This window comes from Acinonyx jubatus, chromosome B2 (assembly GCF_027475565.1).
Source record: "Acinonyx jubatus isolate Ajub_Pintada_27869175 chromosome B2, VMU_Ajub_asm_v1.0, whole genome shotgun sequence".
NCBI lineage: Eukaryota > Metazoa > Chordata > Mammalia > Carnivora > Felidae > Acinonyx > Acinonyx jubatus.
This window is the reverse complement of record NC_069385.1, coordinates 32,935,506-32,954,891: the sequence shown is the minus strand read 5'-3', so window position 1 is coordinate 32,954,891 and position 19,386 is coordinate 32,935,506. Positions and strand designations below refer to the sequence as shown.

At 37.9% G+C, this 19,386-nt stretch overlaps 1 protein-coding gene across 2 annotated transcripts in view; it reads right to left on the bottom strand.

Annotated features, from left to right (window-relative positions):
- The window catches only part of MED23 (mediator complex subunit 23), a 43,945-nt gene extending 33,331 nt beyond the window's left edge, over window positions 1–10,614 (bottom strand). For both annotated transcript variants that reach the window (XM_027056884.2, XM_027056885.2), the window contains exons 1-9: window positions 10,401–10,614; window positions 10,025–10,056; window positions 9,775–9,862; window positions 7,006–7,130; window positions 5,885–5,996; window positions 4,053–4,151; window positions 3,352–3,453; window positions 2,698–2,767; window positions 1,111–1,223 (exon numbers count right to left, since the gene is read on the bottom strand). In XM_027056884.2, the coding sequence (XP_026912685.2) occupies window positions 1,111–1,223; window positions 2,698–2,767; window positions 3,352–3,453; window positions 4,053–4,151; window positions 5,885–5,996; window positions 7,006–7,130; window positions 9,775–9,862; window positions 10,025–10,056; window positions 10,401–10,448 (789 nt within the window). In that variant the 5' untranslated portion in view covers window positions 10,449–10,614. The remainder of the gene's footprint in view (window positions 1–1,110; window positions 1,224–2,697; window positions 2,768–3,351; window positions 3,454–4,052; window positions 4,152–5,884; window positions 5,997–7,005; window positions 7,131–9,774; window positions 9,863–10,024; window positions 10,057–10,400) is intronic.
- Between the last annotated feature and the right edge of the window lie 8,772 nt (window positions 10,615–19,386).

Here is a 19,386-nt window from a genome sequence, read left to right as displayed (position 1 = left end):
ATAAACACTACTTCCAAATTTGGAGGAAAATGACTTGATAGTAAAGGGGTTAAGAGTGTAGATTCTGGAATCAGATTGTCTGAGTTCAAATACTGACTCTACCATTTCCTAAACAAGGGGCCTTAGCCAAACTGCTACCCCACTCTGTCTCAGTTGCATCATATGTATAATGGAGACACTAAGACGATAGTTGAGAATAAGGGTTATTGCAAAAAAGTTCTTAGAGTAGTGCTGGGCATACAGTAAGTGCATAATTTATTTATCTATTTTCAATATCATTGCTATCATGGTAACTATAAATTCCATGTAGTTTACCACTCTTTCACATTCTAAAGTTTGCTGACTAATAATATGCCGAGAACTCAGAATTGTGACCTTAGTTTCACTATTCACTCTCCTCACTTCTGAGTAAGTTTCCTAATCGCTCTGTACATCATTTTTGACACGAAACATTTACATGAAAAATATCTAGTCTTCCCCATTCCCTGCTCTGTAACCATTTCAACCATACTATAATGAATCTATCAAATTTCAGTATAGTGTTGTATCTGTATGTCATGCTTCATTTTATTGATACTTATAGATTTTTTTCCTTTGGGAATACTCTATTCCACTTTTGTCCTTTCCATCCCCTCTTTAAAATATCTAACAAAAGTCAGGGCACCTGGCTGGCTCAGTCAGAAGAGCATGTGACTCTTGATCTTGGGGTTGTGAGTTCAAGCCCCATGTTGGGTGTAGAGATTACTTAAAGAAACTTAAAAAAATAAAAATAAAAAATCTAACAAAGGAGAGGCTCACTCTTCAAATTTTAAGAACCACACAAATTCATTTTTGGTCCTCACTTTGTAAAGGAAGAATAAAAACAAGGATTCTACTTAAAGATTCAGTTTTCTTAGTCTATGTGCTTTGTCCACTGGAGCATAAACATCCACAATATCACAAACCACAGGGAATAATTGGATACTAGAATCACATGATAAACCACAAATCATTTTTCATTAAATATGTACTTCTTCGGCCTATGAAGAGATAATTTAGCACAACACATCAAATAATCCAGGATGAAGGCTGTTAGATGGATCGAAAATTCCGTCAGATTTATCTACATACCTTATCATATGGCAAGAGGCCTTTCAAGGGAAAACGAAGAGTTGCAGGATCCAATTTCCACGAGTTACAAATGGCTCCCGAGTTATTTACAACTGGCAGAAGGCTGCAGCGGCCTGTATGTATTACAAAAAAAATGTTTTTAAGTAAACATGAACACAGAAATGCCTGGTCCTTTGACCATTCTGTGAATATTTAATAAATATCTGGGCTGAATCAGACACTGATTGTAAAAAGCTTGTAGTTAAATTTTGGGAATTTTCTTTGATTATTTTTAGTCCAGATGGTCGAAGACCAATTGTACAGACATTCCAAATTCAAAAATGTTACATTTGTCCAAGTATCTAGGTTAGAGATAGCAAACTATAATCCGTGGGCCAGATGCAGCTTGCCGCCTGTTTTTGTAAAGTCTTACTGGAACACTGATGCTTTTGCACCACAATGACAGAGCTGAGTAGTTCCAACAGATTGAATGGCTCCTAAAGCCTAAAATATTTACTATATCACCATTTATAGAAAAAGTTTACAGATCTCTAGTCTAGGGTCAACATGATTCACTTTACACATGATGTTCCTAGAGGCCTTAGATGTAGCATATGACCATCAACTCAGACACCCGACTGCCTAATGAATATTGTCACTTGGATGTCCCACAGGCACCTCAAGCTTAACACATCTTAAGCTGAACTCATCATGCTTCTCAAATCTGCACCACTTCTAGAATTCATTAAATGATACCAATATCCACTCAGTTACAAAAGCTAGACGTCTGAGAACTGTCTAGTGTCTGTTTGCTTTATTTTTGTATTTCCAATCTAGAATAGCACCTGACTCACAAGAAGTGCTGAAAATTTGGTCATCAACTAAATAATGGTCTATATACCCAAACACTGCTGCACACTGCACAAATTGCCCAATCACATGATTATTTTTAAAAGAAAATTCTGAGGGGTGCCTGGGTGGCTAAGTCAGTTAAATGTCCTACTCTTGATTTCAGCTTAGGTCATGATCTCAGGGTTGTGAGATCAAGTCCTGCATCAGGCTCAGTGCTGATAGTGAAGACTGCTTCAGATTCTCTTTCTCTGCCCCTCCCCTGCTCTCTCTCTTTTTCTCAAAAAGAACAATCTAAGGAAAAAATAAATAAAAAAATTCCGAGAGTCTAACAAAACATGAAAAAATGAAAAACAAAAGAAATGAAGTATAGAACAAAAGTGTGAATTGGAATGGGCTGAAAGAACCTGATAGTCTTATGTACTATGGCCTCAGAGGGACAGATCGGTTGAGACTTCTAGTTGCCTGGAGATCCCATGGGGCTTTACTAGCTCTAATAAAAGTTCCCTCTTTTCACCAGGAAAAACATCTTCTAGAATGATTCCACCTGAAACTTAGACCTAGTCCAGACACCTGTTTTTTCCTCCCTACACTCAACACAAAAAGTACCTGAAAACAAGGAAATGGCTATTATTAAGCTTCTACAGAATTATCAAAATAACAAACCACTAGGACATGTGTAAGGTACATCTGCAAATTTTGTTCAGTAGCTGACTAAAAACCAGGTATTATTTAGTGTATTTTAAATTATAATCCTACCACAAATGGAGTTTATCCTTGCTGTGGGCCTGACGGTATCCACAAAGTCTGATACCAAGTTTCCAAGTAACTAAAAACAAAACAAAAACAAGTACAAAAATAAAATCAAGACTGCTCTGAATATAACCATCGTCTATATAAAATGAGACAATATGTTAAGATTTAATACAATACCTAGCACATAAAAATGACTCAAAAGTTAGTCCTCTTATACTTCCTTACAAAGAATTACTTCCCAGTTCATCTGTCCCTGAATTAAGCCAAATCATACCACCATGTCCTTAGCTATTTGATGAAGCTGGTATATTTTAACACATGATATAGAAACTGTCTCAAGAAGACAGCAGAAAAATAAAACAAATACATTATAATGATTAAAAAAAAGCACATTTTATCTCAGGATAAAAGTGACCATTTTGAAAATAAGCACACAAAAATTAGATTAATATAACGGGAGGGGTTGTGGGAGGGGGGATGGGCTAAATGGGTAAGGGCACTAAGGAATCTACTCTTGAAATCATTGTTGCACTATATGCTAACTAATTTGGATGTAAATTAAAAAAAAATAAGTAAAAAAAAACACACAAAAATTAGATTAATATAACTATTTTTGATTAAAATTTCTATTAAAAATATAGAAAATATCAGATTTACCCAGTGTGGAAGTTTTCCCTCAGGATATAGTTTCCTGATCTCTGTGACTGCAAAATAGGCTGGTAATAGACAGGCATTTCTTTCCAAGATATATGCTATAACCTAAGAAAAATAAAAGAGCAATGTTATTGTTCTTGATTAGTTCCACAGATAAGCCCTTTAAATGCAACAGTGGCAACAAGAACAAAGATATTAAAAGCAAAGATATGATATTATGGATTTAATGGGCTTACACTATAGCATAAAAGAATTCATTTATATGTGAAGAATCTCTCAAAATGAAGATTAATGGACAATGAATGGATGTTAGTAAATAACCTTGCTTTAAATATTGGTAGCCTCTAAGAGGAAAGCAACAGATCAAAGTAACAACTCTTGCAACATTAGTTACTAAGCACAAAGATCTTTCAGTGGTCCACAGGCTATGGTCTTATAACAGCTGAAAATACTTTAAGTCTATATTGTTTTCATAATTAAAAGCTATGACTTAATTAAAATTTTCATTAGAAATACAATAAAAGTAAAATACATTTTAATCATATCATAAAAATATAATAAACAGTAAAACTAGAAGTGATTTTTGTAGAAGTACCCAAATGGAACAGTTCACAAACTACCATATATTTTAAAGGCACAGATCTATATAAACATAGACTTTTTTGAGATTATGATCAATGAATTGCAAACATGTCCTAAATTACCTCTCTTGCTGCTAGAAGCTGCTGTACAACAGCTGAGCTCACTGTATTGGGAATTGTCAAGATTTTCTCCAAAATCACTTTTAAGAGATCTCGAACACCCTGATATAAGAAAAAACTCATAGGTTAAAACTAAGTAGTGCCCCCTGTGCTAGTTAAAACATCTAAAAATTTCAACATCACATAATCAGAAAAAAATGTTACCTTCAATGTCACATTTTCAGTTTTTCTGAATCAGAGCTAACATTTAAGTCCCTAACATTAACCCAAGAGAAGAGTCATGTTGCAAAACAGAATTCTAAAGAATGTCCTACAATATGAATGAACAAAGAAAGTCACTTACAAATAAAAATCAGTCCACACTCTGCTAAGTTTTTCGGACCCTCACAACATTACTACACTTTCTATTGTTATGAGAGTCCAAAAAGTTTAATTTGAGCTTACAAAAATATATTTAAATAGAACTCGAAAACACTCTGAGACATGGGCCATAATATTAAATTTTCTGGCAGGTGATCCCTTCTGCTTACTCACTTTGTCGTATTCTAACTTTACTCTCCCTTCTCATCCATCACATACCTAATCACTCAAACTTATCCAATAAGGCTATTCTGTTAATTGGTCATCTCCTATCTATTACTAGTTGCCTTATTTCAGAGCAGAATCAGATATATAGAGAAAAAATTTCATTTAACATGCATTTATTGAGTATGAACTGTGTGATCAGTCTTGCAAAAAAGAGACAAAACATACACATGAAAGAAATTAGAAAAAAAATTATAAGGCATCCTACAAATTAGAAAGCAAAAACTCCATCGCTTCTCGGCTTTTTGGCTAAGATCAAGTGAAGAAAGCAAAAACTCCAAGTAAACCTGCTAAGGAAAGTGAAGTGTAAGTAAAGAGAAAATTAAAAAAAGAAAGAAAGAAAAAAAAAAGCTTCTTAGAATTAATTTTGTATGAAATCATGATTCAGATCAATAATTAAGCAGTTTAAGTCATTTCTGATTAGAGAAAATACAGATAATACAGATAAAGCCTAGGGTCAGACAATGGCAATCCTTTCAAAAAGGACAATAACAAAGGTAGTCTGAATGAAGGAGAATGGTGTTTGCAGCAAGGGAGACCCTGAGTTGTATTACGAGACACAGTGAGAGTGTGTGCTGTTATTCTAGGTCAAGAGAAGAGCGCTGAAGCATATGTGGTCAAAGGAGGTCAAAGCAGAGGTGAAACAGGGCTTGCTCCCTTTAGCAGCTGATGACTACATCCCTTCATGGTTTCACATGCCCCTGCTCTGCTCTTTCATTTGAAAGGGGCGCAACATTGTAAGATCTGTGACATGAAAAGGCAACAGAGTCTGCTGGTGACTTCCCTACTCATCATATATATTAGGACTGGAATTTTTAAGAATGCTGGGAGGAGAGGGGTGCCTGGGTGGCTCAGTCAGTTGAGAGTCCGACTTCGGCTCAGGTCATGATCTCATGGTCTGTGAGTTCGAGCCCCGTGTCGAGCTCTGTGCTGACAGCTCAGAGCCTGGAGCCTGCTTCAGATTCTGTGTCTCCCTCTCTCTCTCTGGCCCTCACCTGCTCATGCTCTGTCTCTCTCTCGGTCAAAAATAAATAACATTAAAAAAAAATTTTTAAAAATTTAAAAATAAAAAGAATGTTGGGAGGAGAGCAGAGAAGCTATGGGAAACACTGAGCAATTTTAAGTTCCTTTAGGAAATACAACAAAAAATAAATGCTCCCATTTCATTTATTCCATCTGAAATTAAGATCTACACACTAAAAATCAATCATGTCTGAAAGTGATTACTTTTTATAATTAGGAAAAAATACCTTGTAATCCACTCCCCCAATTATTTTCCGAACTAGTTTAAATGTTAAGGCCCAAAGCTGCGTTCTTTCCCATTCCAGTGTGTCAGAGTTTATCAGGGATTCACAAACCATCCTAGAAAATAAGAATACCCATTCCAGTTACACAACAGAATTTTTCAAATGCTCTAACAGCCAAGGTCTGTGTATTCTGTGTATTTATCATAGCGTTTCTGAGAAAGGAACATTACTTTTCAAACGTACTTTAAAAAATTATGTACGTTACATTTTTTTCACTTAAGTGAAAGAACAAAAAACAGAACACAATAATATTGTGTATATTCTTACTAGACAGAAATCTACCAGAAACTATAGATGAAATGCTTACCATCTATCAGTTTGCAGTAGATTGTATTTTTCCAAGATGGCTGAAACAAGATTTTCAATCCCACACGCTCTTTTAAAGTGTGACACTGACACTACTCCCATGAAGAGGTGGGAGAAGGGTCTACACTCTCTTCCCTAAAATCTGGGCAGGCCTAAGATTATGGCAAAAGGGGCGCTTATGACATCCAAGGCAAGGTAATGTAGCTTCTGTCTAGCCATCTTTTGAATGCTTGTGTTGGGTGCCATCATGCTGTGAGAAAGTCCAGATCACGAGGAGAGGGCATGTATAGATTCCAGATGATAGCCCCAGCTAGAGTCTCAGATGACAGCCAGGCATCAACCACCAGACATGAATGGGGAAACCTTTGTGATAACTATAGCCATAGCTACCATCTGACTGCAATCTCAAGATCCTGAGAAAAACTGCCTACTGAACTCAGTCAATCATTGCAACCATGAGTGTTAATAAGAGGATTATTATTGTTTTAAGTCACAATGTGTTCATGTAGTTCATTGTGCAGGAAAAGTTAAGTGATCCTAGCTCCTGAGTTGAAAGGCAAAGCCCGCCTGGTTTTGAGCTTTTATGTACACAATTCTAAGAATACTATATCCTAGAAACTAAAACCTGACGTTTTATGAAGGATTACTTGTTGAGCCTAACCTCCTTTTTCATTCTTTTACTCTATTATAACAACCTGGATCAATTTCCAAATATTAATAAAAAAAAATTCTTTGGATTGCTCTGTCAGTAAACATACCTGGGTGGAAGGAGACCAGTCTCCACTGCCATCGCTAAGCAGTCATAAAGAAAAGAAATTCTTTTAGGACTGTGCTGGCCATGAATAAATTTAACAATCCACTGGATGCACTGTTCATGAGATTCCTGGAAAATTAAAAAATGATTATATTTTAGGTCCAAAGTGATATTTTATATAGCCATATACATAGCTAACAAATAGCTAATATACCTGGGAGTATATCAAGACTATGCATGAAATACTCCACTATAAACATTCATGAATGAAAACAATTAAAAAAAAAAAGACAAAATGAAAAAATTCAGATTTAGTATTTCAGTCATATTAAGCTTAAAATCAATACAATTCTATAGATTAAATTCCCACTATTTTTATTACATGAGACTGCCAGAAGGAGTAAGATTTTCTTAGTATTTTCATGGTCAGTAGAAAGCGCTAACAAAGACTGTGTACTGTGTAAGAAATTGTAAGCAATGCCCTTAATGGCAGATATAAACATTCCTGTCATTGGGCTGGGTGGGGGGGTGGGGTGGGGTGGGGATCCACTGTGAGTCAGTATATCAGCCTCATGAGAATTGTGTGAAATCTAATCCCTAAGAGCCTAATTATGAATCCAATGACATATCAAATTTCTAGACTTGTATAACCTGATACCAAAATGTAGTACCCATATCAGTTTGTCTTCCAGGATACCCTCAAGAGGGACCTACATGTCCTCCTCTTCTGCACTACTACTGTCCCTCAAACACACTTCTATTGTTGAAAATATAATGCTGATTTAGAAATATCTATTTTCTGGGGCGCCTGGGTGGCTCAGTCAGTTAAGCGGCCGACTTCGGCTCAGGTCATGATCTCGCGGTCCATGAGTTCGAGCCCCGCGTCGGGCTCTGTGCTGACAGCTCAGAGCCTGGAGCCTGTTTCAGATTCTGTGTCTCCCTCTCTCTGCCCCTCCCCCGTTCATGCTCTGTCTCTGTCTCAAAAATAAATTAAAAAAAAAAAAACATTAAAAAAAATTAAAAAAAAAAAAAAAAAGAAATATCTATTTTCTTCCTGGCTCCCCCATTAGAATTTAAACTTCTTGAACACACAGGCCATCCTTAATCCATACAATGTTTAATAAATTATTTAAAAATTAAAATATGTTGAAAAGATGTTCGATATTAGAGAAATGCAAAATAAACCATGATGAGATATAATTTCTCCTGTTTTATATTGGTAAACATCAAGAAACATTCATTAACACCCTACTGTGAGGCTGGGAACAGGTATGCTTATTCTCCCCTTGCCTGGTATGATCCTTAGGAAAAGCTATTAGGCAATCTGTATAAAAATTATAAATAGACATACCCTCTAACCTACCAATACTACTTTCAGGAGTTTATTCTGCACAGTGTCCTATGCAGAATATTATTCATTTTAGTACTGTTTAAAGTATTGTTATTCATTTAGTATTGTTTAAATAACCTAAGAAATAACCTAAATGTCACTCAGTAGGAGACTGGTTAAATAAAGGAAGGTACAGTCATATAATGGATTATGCTACTGTATGAAAGGCAGAAGTAACTTTCAATGGATTAATGTAGAATTACTTTCAGAATCTAATAGTAAGAGGAAAAAAGGTGCTAATGAACAGTGTACACATTATATGAATGTTTTATAAAAATTGATTCTACATGTGTAAAATACTTCCAGAAGGCAACAAACTGGGGATACTGGCTGCTGACATGAAAAAGTAGGTGATTAAGTTAAGAAAGATAGAAGGCAGACTATTCGTAGGGTCCCCCTTTTTGGTACCTTTTGCATTTGGAGTCATATGAATATATTACCTATTAGAAAGTAATTAAAACGTTTTTTTTTTTTTTTAAATGAATATATGCCGGGGTGCCTGGGTGGCTCAGTCAGTTGAGCATCCGACTCTTGATTTTGGCTCAGGTCATGATCTCAGGGTCAAGTAATCAAGTTTAGCATCGGGCTGTGTGCTGAGCATGGAGCCTGCTTAAGACACTCTCTCTCTGTCTCTTTCTCCCCCTCTGTCCCTCTGCCCCTCTCCTCTCAGGGTCTCTAATAAAAAAAAAAAAAATTAAAAAAAAGAGAATATATGCCATTATGTAACCCATGTTTGAGCAGCAAGTCTTATCACCAGTGGCTTAAATGGGAACGGTTCTCATTTTCCTACAAATAATGCACCATGACAAGATAATACACTACTGGAACAGCAGCTCCTTAAGGATCACACATTTTGTCTTTTTCATGAACATATTTTCTGGTGACTGTTCTTTGTTACTAAGTTTTACTGCTCCTTTCCTTGTTTTTATTGTAATATCTTAGTATCTTTATTATAGTATCCTCATTGTGGCATTTTTTTGTACCTTTACTTTAGTATCTTTGATCATAGTATCTTTGTATCAATGCTTTGTAGCTCCTTTGTTGAGAAAATGAATGAAATTTGTATCTTTTACACTTCTACCACAGCTTTTTTCCCTTGCACCAAATAAATCAAAATAGGATGAAAATGGTTTTATATAACCTAACATGGGGGAGATTTTTAAAGACATCTCACACTGTGCTGTTATCAACTTGACTTCTCAGTACTGGTTCTCCACTAGAAGAATACAAATGGAAACAAATGGAAGCCCGAATATACAAATAAAAAATATTGACAAACTTATTTCTCCCTTTCCAGAAATACCTTAACAGCAACAACAAAATAATGTAAAAAAGAAGGCATCAAAAATCATCAGCTGAATGTCGTAAAAATGCAGTGCTCACCTGAGAAAGACCACCCCAAAACTGTCTGAAGGCCCCCAAACAGCTAATTAGTTTTGTTTTTTCATCTTCAGGGGTGTCCATAAACATTCTAAAACACAAAAGTCAGATTATTTGCTACTAGTTCTAAAACGGTAATTCAACATAACCAGAATCTTATGGATCTTATATATCTCCAAGACAAACCAAAGTAAAATCTTACAAAAATACACTCATGTAAAAACACAAAAATCTGCAATGCATATATACTCACCCAGGAAAAGCCTCTTCTATAACTTCCGTTTTCTGTAAAAAACAAAAAGTAAACGATGTAAAACAAACAAAAGAAGAAGAAAAAAGGAGGGACCTCCTCGAGAAAAACACTACAATGTAACATAGGACAAATCAACTCAATCAGAGACACACACAAAATAACAATCCCGGCCTGGTCTGTCACGAAGGGTATTGTGGATTTCAAAGGCGACTTTGAAGTTGACAGCTGTTGGAGATTCCTAAACCCTTGCGGACATGCACGGTGTCACAACAAAGGAGAGGAAGGGGACAGGTTGCCTGGACCGGGTTCCTTGAGTCAGCCACCGAGTGTCCCCCTCGCCCGGCCACTGCCCTTTATCCCTGGTGGCTCCACTCACCACCACGTCCTCAAAAATGCTCTGCAGTTGCGTCTCCATTTGGACCATCGCCCCTGCCTTCCTAGGACGCCCAGCGAGCGGCCCGGGTTAGACCCGAGCTCCGGGAATTGAGGGGCAGACGGGCGGAGACGCCCGCCGGAAACCTGGGCTCTCAGGAGTCGCTTTCTCTAGCGCTCAGCGGAAAGGCTCCCCTTTCGAGGCCCAGCAAACCGCAGGAGGCTGCCCGGAAGCCCGGAAGTGCCGGGTGCGTGCGGATTATGAAACCTGCAGAAACCAGAGACCCAGCCAAATGTTCCGCCGGTGGAGAAGGGCGGCCTGCGAGCCAGACGAGAGCGCCCCCAAGTGGAGCTTTGAACCTAAGTACCCCGAGGCGTCGTCGGCTGCAGGTCGCCACCTCCCGGCTGGAGCGGGAGATGCTTCCGGCTCAGATGCTTTTGCCTCCCGGGAAGGAAAAAAGCTTGGAGCCCAGGGAATGGCAGCCAGCGAGAAATGCTCCTCCTGCAACCTAGGTGAACATGACGTCTGTCACCTGCTGACTTTCTGGAGGCTGGATTTGAAACCACACCTTTCTTGACGACAGGGACCATACCTTCTGAAGTACGGTAACTTCAGTGCCTTGCACAGTGCGTGACACATAGCAGGCTTTCAAAAAAGGTTGAAAAAATAAATGAACGCATTATTACTGATTTTTAATTAGAATAATCAAATAATAATATCTACCATTTTTAGTTATAATCATATAAAATAATAAATGTTATTTATTACCTATTACTGAATACCTAGCCTCTTTGGTGAGGGTAGCGGTGGAGAAGGGTTGGCAAATAGGAAGACTGATCTACTGGCATGGTCAAATCAGTGGCTAAGTGCACTGTGGAGTGTACCCCTCACTCACCACTTTATTTTTTCAAGCATCAGTTTGACATATTCCTGGAAGCCTTCCCTCCTCAGTTAAGCTGATTTAGGGTCTCTTCTTTATCTTCATTTAACACCTTGGTGCATAAGTAGTGGAGTACTTCATTTATGAAATATTTGTTCACCCTTTGCTCAGAGCTAGACACAATGTTAGGTGCTTAATGAACCATAATGCAGTAATCAATTTTGTAAAATATCCAAGCTAGAAGAAGGACAGACCAGAGTTATTTTTGTGTGCTAAACAGACTATCTTATTTTGGACTATCTTTGATCAGATGCACCTTTTCTTAAGTTTGTTTGGGGTGAGGAGGGGAAGAGACAAGGAGAAGGGTGGAGAGAAAGAATCCCAAGCAGGTTCCCGCTGTCAGCCTGTAAGCACAGCCAATGCAGGACTTGATGTCAAGAACCTTGAGATCATGACCTGACCCGAAATCAAGAGTCGGACCCTTAACCGACTGAGCCACCCAGATGGCCCCAGATACACTTTTAAGACAGTTTTCAGTTACTGTCTAGCAGACTTCCAGGCTTTCACTCTGTTTCCAAATGAGTGTGTTCTTAGCAAATGCTCGAAATCTCAATATTGGCCAGGGCTTGTATAGTTAAAAAGGAAGAATGGTCAAGAAAGAATTATATTTTTTTGTAACCAAATACAAAGTAATTTTTATAACATGCTTGCTGATGTTCCATCCATTGAATAAAAATTGACCATCTATTCCTATACCTTCATGTGTTTCCCCTGATATTAATTTCTTCATTTGATGTGTAATCTATAAACAATGAAATACATACATTTTGCATGTACAGATCCATGAATCTTGACAAATGTTTACACTGGTCCAACTGCCAATTCAGTGAAGAGATGGAGTATATTTATCACACCAGGAAGTTCCTGGTGTTCCTTTGCAGCCAAACCCCCAAACACTGTTTTAACTTATGTAACCATGAATTAATTTGCATGTTCTTGAAGTTTATATAACTGGAATCACACAGTATGTATTCTTTTGTGCCTAGCTTCTTTCACATAACTGTATATTTGGAGAACCATCCATGCATGTCAATCTGTAGTATACTACAGATTATTTAGCAATTCACCTGTTAGGAGGCATTTAGATTATTCTCAGTTTTTGAATAATTTGATTAAAGTTGCTATAAACATTCTTGAACAAGTCTTTAAGCAGACGTATGTTATCTTTTCTCTTAGGTAAATGCCTAGGGACACAGTTTTGGGGTCATATGGGAAGTATATGTTTAATTTTATAATAAATTGCCAAACAGTTCCCCAAAATGGTTTTTACCATTTTTATATTCTAATACTACAAATGTGTGAAGGTTCCAACTGTTATGCCAGTATCATATTGTCTCAATTGCTGTAGCTTATTAGCAAGTCTCAAAATAGGGTAGCCTAAGTTCTCCAGTTTTATTATTTTTTTCAAGCTTATTTTGGTTATTCTAGGTCATTTGCTCATTTCTTTTTTAATTTTTTTGTTGAGAGACAGAGGGGGGGAAGAGAAAGAGGGGGGAGAGACAGAGAGAGAGAGAGTATCTTAAGCAGGCTTCATGCTCAGCGAGGAGCCAGAGGAGGGCCTGGAACCCAGAATCCTTGGATCATGACCTGAACCTAAATCAAGAGTTGGATGCTCAATGAACTGAGCCACCCAGGAACCACAAATATATTATTCATTTCTCATTCTGAATTTTTTAAAAAAAAATTTTAAATGTTAATTATTTATTTTTGAGAGAGAGAGAGTACATGCATGTGAGTGGTGGAAAGGCAGAAGGAGGGAGAGAGAAAATCTCAATATAGGCTCTGTGCCCAGCACTCCCAAAGCGGGGCTCTATCTCTGGACCCTGGGATCATGGTCTGAGCGGAAACCAAGAGTTGGTTGCTTTGCCAACTGAGCCACTCAGGCGCCCCTATGTCTTTGCATTTCCATATAAATTTTAGAATCAGCTTCTCAATTTGACCAAAAAAAAAAAAAAAACCACCTAGAATTTTTATTGGAATTAAATTGAATCTATAGAATAATTTGGGGATAATTGATACCTAAATAATATTGAGTCTTTTAGTCCACAAACACAGTGGATCTCTCCATTTATTTAGGTCTTTTACTTTTTCAGCAGTATTTAATGATACCAGTCCTCAGTGACAGAGTGGTTTTGTTAATTCTGTATGCCATAACCAAGAGTCAGTCCATTCAATTAAAATATTCCTCTAAATCCTTAGCTTGAAATTTCTATAAAATGGCATATAATTTCCTTAGCAGAAAATGTCAAATCACTAAACGTTCACTAGAAGGGGGAAAAAAAAAGCATACAAGGAAAGGACTGGTTGGAGGTATGCTTGAATGAGTATGTACCAACTGTCTTAGTTTTCCTTAAAAATGACCAACCAAGCCTTCAGCAGGAAGGAAATTACCGGAAGCAGGTCAAAGCAGACTGAGTGAAAGTGCAAATGTAAAACTGCACCTAGGGAAATGTACTAATGGTCAAACCAGTGCAACTAGATTGGTTCAAGGTGGAGGCTTGGTGCTGGGAACAGTCACTAAGTCAGGAAACAAATAAAGGCAGAAATGAAAATAGAGGTGACCAGCAAGACTGGAACGAACTGAGAACAGCCAGGAAATCTCTGAAAAAAAGCTGGTACATTCAGATCATTGTTAGTGCTGGACTCAAGATAAACAGTTTGATCAGCCTGGAGAGTGAGACCAGGGTAGACACCTTTCAGAATTGGAGGGCCCTGAAAGCCACAGTGTGGAGTCTGAGTCAGCAGCTGATGAGATGACTGCTTTGGGTTTATAAATTATAAGAAAGACACAAAAAATAATAATAAGCATATGGTTTAGAAGAAATAATGGGCTAGATTTGAGGGTCTGGGGGTACACGTACCTCCCTAAGGAATGGAGATAGCAAATGTAATGGGGAGTCGGAAACCCTACATGTTGAGGGTAGAGATGAAGTCGTTTAGGACCTTGGGAGGAAGGAAGTAGAGAGGAGGAATACTCCATAAGTCTGTGAGCAACATAAAGGCATCATCTGTATAGTCATGTTTTCTATTCCAAATTGTAGTATAATGTCATAAAATGAATGAATGAATAAATGATGAATGAAAGACTATTGATATTGTAAAGGAAGGTGTGGAGAGTAGGCTGGGTTCCAGGTTCCAATCAGATAAATTATCTCACGGAGTCATCAATGAAATGAAAATCCCATTAGCTTACCCATAAAAATCCCATTGGTGAGGAATCAGCATTTGGTGGTTTTTGAGGCGGGCAACTTTGACCTACTTCTGGGGAATGAACCATTGCACATGGATGACAGGAGCAGGGTAGAGGATGCTAGACCAGGAATGCTGGAAGCCTGTTCTTTCTAGATTCTGGAGCGAGAAGTAAAGTTAATTAACCTGAGAACAGTCTCCCCAATGCAAAGGCTAGAGATGGGGTTTTCACATGGAATGGAGATGACACGAAGACTGGAAGAGTCTGTTAAGCTCCCATGTCAATCTTTCTGAGTGACCTGAGTCTACATATATAGATGTAGTTACACACACACTCACTCAAGACAAATGGACTCTGGCATTAGATAGCATAGGTTCACATCCTGACACATCCCACTAAACTAAACAAGTAGCAAACCCCTTAATTTTTTGAAGCTTCAATTTTACTATCTGCAAAACACCTAAGTCCTGTGGGTAAGAAAAGTGAATGTGTTCAAAGGATTCAGTCTAGCATCAGGCATACGGTAAGCTATCAAGCATCAATAGCTCTTGGGAATTTATGCGCTTTTTAGAACTCCTTCACTCCAAGATGGCTGGGACCATTAGCAGTGTTCAAGTTGTGTAGGAAAACTATAATATAAATTTAAAAGATGGGAGAGGTGCTTGGGTAACTCAGTCGGTTAAGTGTCCAGCTCTTGGTTTTCGATCGGGTCACGATCTCACAGTTTTGTGGGTTGGAGCCTGTATCTGGCTCTGCACTGTCAGTGCGGAATCCCTGCTAGGGATTCTCTGTCTCCCTCTCTCTGTGACCCTCCACCATTCATACTGTCTCTGTCTCTCTCAAAATAAATAAATAAACTTAAAAAAGAAAGGTGGGAGCAAATCCTTATCTCATGGATAAGACCTTTGGTGGAGACATTGAATCTTTGCTTAATGCGTGGATAGTTAAAGAGGAAATTATCCTGTTGTTATAAGACTGGAAGGATATCACTGGAGAGCTGTTCTGGGAAATCTTATAAAGGAACATCATCTAACCATCTCAGTGTAGGTTTTTGTGATGTAATGCAGGAGTGGGGACAGAAGACATTGTGCAGTAATGAGGATTATATGATCCTCAATAGGAAAAGAATTTAACTTTGACCAAAAAGAGATCTGGCCTTTGCCCTTGATTCTGAAGGATAATGTTTAATCCCTTTGAATGTCATGCCTGATATAAGTGTTTTGGTTTTCCTGGGGCCCTTGGGTTACCCCAAACAGTCTGACAGTGTGATTTGGAGTGAGAAAGGTTGGCTCATGAGGTCAACCTCTGGAGGCACTGGAGGTTGAGTTTGGCTACATGGGTGTCAGCCATACCTGCATGATGGATCCCCAATAATCTCTGGACACTGGGCTCAAGCAAACTTTACTGGTCAGTAATGTTTCATGTATGTTGTCATGTATTGATGCCAGGAAAGTAATGCTGTCCACAACTTCATGGGAGGAGAACAACTGGAACTTCCCTGGACCCTGTGCTATGTGCCTTTTTCCCTTGGCTGATCTCCATCTGTATCTTTTAGTTATAATAAGCCATACCCATGGGTATAACATGAGTCTTTCTAGAAAATTATCAAACCTAAGTGTTGTCTTAGGGACTCCCAAACTTGGAATGGGTGTCAAAAGTGAGGATAATCTTGATGACTGCTCTTTTTAACTACACAATTCCACTTCTCTTGGGAAGGAAAGAAGGGAGGAGAGAAGGGAGAAAGCCTGGGAGGGGAGGAAGGAAGAAGGGAAGGAGGGAGGAAGAGAAGAAGGGAGGAAGGGAAGAAAGAAAACGTCAACCACTATCTATCTGTATAGACATGTGTTCGCATGTATCAGGAGAAAGTATGGAAGTATTTTTGCCTCTGATGGGCAAAATAATTGCCCCCCAAGGATTTCCATATCCCAATCCCCAGAGCCTGAAAAGATGTTAGATTTCATGGCACAGGGGAATTAAATTTGCATATGGAATTAAGATTGCTAATCACCTGACCATAAACAAGGGGGATTACCCTGGATTATCTGAATAGATCCAATGTAATCAAAAGGATCCTTAAAAGTAGAAGTGGGAGTCGGAGAATCAGAAGATGTGACTAAGAAAGAATAGTCAAAGCGATGTGAGATTTCTGGCTTAGAATATGCAGAAAGGGAACCATTAGCCAAGGACTGTGAGTGGCTTCCAGAAGCTAGAAAAGTTAATGAACCCGATTCTCCCCTGAGAGCCTCCAGAAGGGAACCCAGCTCTGTTGACACTTTGGTTTTAGCCCAGTGAGACCTGTATCACACTTGTAACAAACAGAACTTTAAAATAAATTTGTGTTGTACTAAGCCACTAAGTTTGTGGCAATTTGCTACAGCAGCCACAGAAAACTAATCTAAATGCCTAACTGTCAATATTGGCTACCTAAAGAAATAGAAGAGATTGACTATTTATTTTAAAGTGATACTTAGAAAAATAGAGTAGAGACTTCTTTCCTAGAAGGTAGTCTCTTCACTTTCGATGCTGAAGATTTCAACATGTATGTTCCCTAAAGAATTCAACCTTATTAGGTCCAAAACCTAACTTGTCATCTTTCTAGAACACTAGACACTTCTGGTGCCCCTCTCTGCCAAGGGCATCCCTCTTCTACTAGTTTAGAATTGGTCTCTAAGTTCAGAGGTGTTGCTGTCATATTTCTCAAACCCAACACCTCCCTGTTTCCATTGGTTTCACTGAGCTTGTCACTTCGCTCTAGGAATGCGACAGCCATACCTATGAGGTGCCTCTATTTTCATCTCTCCCCATTCCAGTCTACTCTATTCTCCAGATCCAGGTAAATATTCTGAAAGCACATCTTCCATCATGTAACTCTTTGACTTTAGATCCTTCTTTGGCTTTTCCTTTCCTACAGACTCACAGTTTAAATTTCTCCAATCCCAGCGACTTCTTTTTTCTTTCTTTTGAAAGAATGGATTTTTAACTCCAAATGTATCATTTTCTAAATCATACCACACAGATTTCACAGCCTAAAGGATTTTGATTTTTATCATTTATTTTTGCCATGTAAAAACGTCATTTTTCCTGGATCATTTTATTTCTATAGAGATGATTTGATTCAAACAGTACTTTGACTCATGCTAGTAGTGTTCACTGTGTTGTCCAGAATTAAAAACTTTAATTTTCTGGTTAAACACCGTGAAATCAATTTATAATACTATTAATATAATTCTTAACTCCTTTTTGCTGTTATTATTTTTCAAAATACTATCTGTAAATATTTAAAAAAATGAAAAATTCTCCAAAGCTTATGTTAAAAAAATAAGTTTTCAACCAAACTCCTCCTCATCTTTAACTTCCCTTTCTCAGAAGTCAGTCACTTGCAATTATTTTTCTAAATATCATGCTTCATTGCAACTATTTCTTGCTGTTTCAGTTTTAGATATTATATTTCAACTTGTTACCGTGAAAGACAAACATTTAGTGTTCTTGGACATGACTCACATTTCCTCCTTCTCCAACCTACTCATATATCAGAATTTGTTGTGTAGATAATTGCAGACCATTCATACTGTTCTGACTCTGTAGCTATTATTTACAACTTAGCAACACAGTGCATTGTGATTGCACTTTCCTTTTCTGTACAATTTTTTGTTTTGTATTTGGAGTTAATAATTGTCTTGTGGGTTTTTTTGTTTTGTTTGGTTTGGTTTGGTTTGGTTTGGTTTTCTTCTTTGCTTAGTTTTGGATGTGACTATTGCTAATTCATCCAGAAACCTCTGCCTGAGATGTAAATCTCCTCTCAGGAACTAGACACGTAAGGTATTTATAAACTTCATCTTCCTGTTAGGGACATCCTCCTGGATCCTCTGCCTGTCTGGATTGGCTGTTGTCATACCTGCCACACGACTACTGTGTGTGTGTGTGTGTGTGTGTGTGTGTGTTGGGGGAGGGGACAGATAGCATCCTGGTGATTCTCTTTCACCTTCTCCTACATAACATCTTCCGTTTGCTCAGCTTCATGACTTCCTCTTCCTCAATATACTCCCTCGTTTGGAAGATGGAGGAGAGCAGATCCTCCGTTAGCTTCCTCAAAAAACTATTCCTTTTCCCCGAAACTTTTATTTTGAAAAATTTAAAACATGGAGAAAATTTGAAGAATTTTTCAATCAACACATATTTTAAACATTTTACCACATTTACTATTTATCTGTCTCTTCCTCTCTCTCACTTTTCTCTGCCCCTCTCCCTCTCTCCACCAATCTAATTATCTCTCTGTGAACTATTTGAGAATTATTTACAGACTCATAACTTCAACCTGAAATATTTCACCATGTGCCTTCTGAAAGTCATGCATGTAGGACCCAAATTTTCTAGCCACAATACACTCATCACACTCAGGAAATTATACATCAATATAATACTATTACCTGGAATGCATCCACACTCACATTTCCTCCATTATCTCCATACTGTCCTTCAATGATCTTTTTTTTTTTTTTCCATTTTATTCTTCCAGGATCCAATCAGGGATCTCATCTTGCATTTAGTTGTTAGATTTCTGTAGCCTCCTTTCAAATTACAGTTCTGTAACCCCTCCCTGTCCCCATCTCATAAAATTGACATTTTTGAATATTCCAGGTAAATAGTTTTGCAGAATGTCCTTCAATTTGGTTTTGTCTCATTTCTCATGCCATGTTGGTCCTGTTATCTCCTTTAAAGTGTTTTCTACAAGGTTTAGTTCTTTGCCTGATGTAAGCTATAGAGAAAGCAAATACACACATATCCATATGCATACACATATTCACAAATTCAAGTTTGTGCATAATTTCAAGTGGCTCACTGACCTTCCCTTGAAGCCT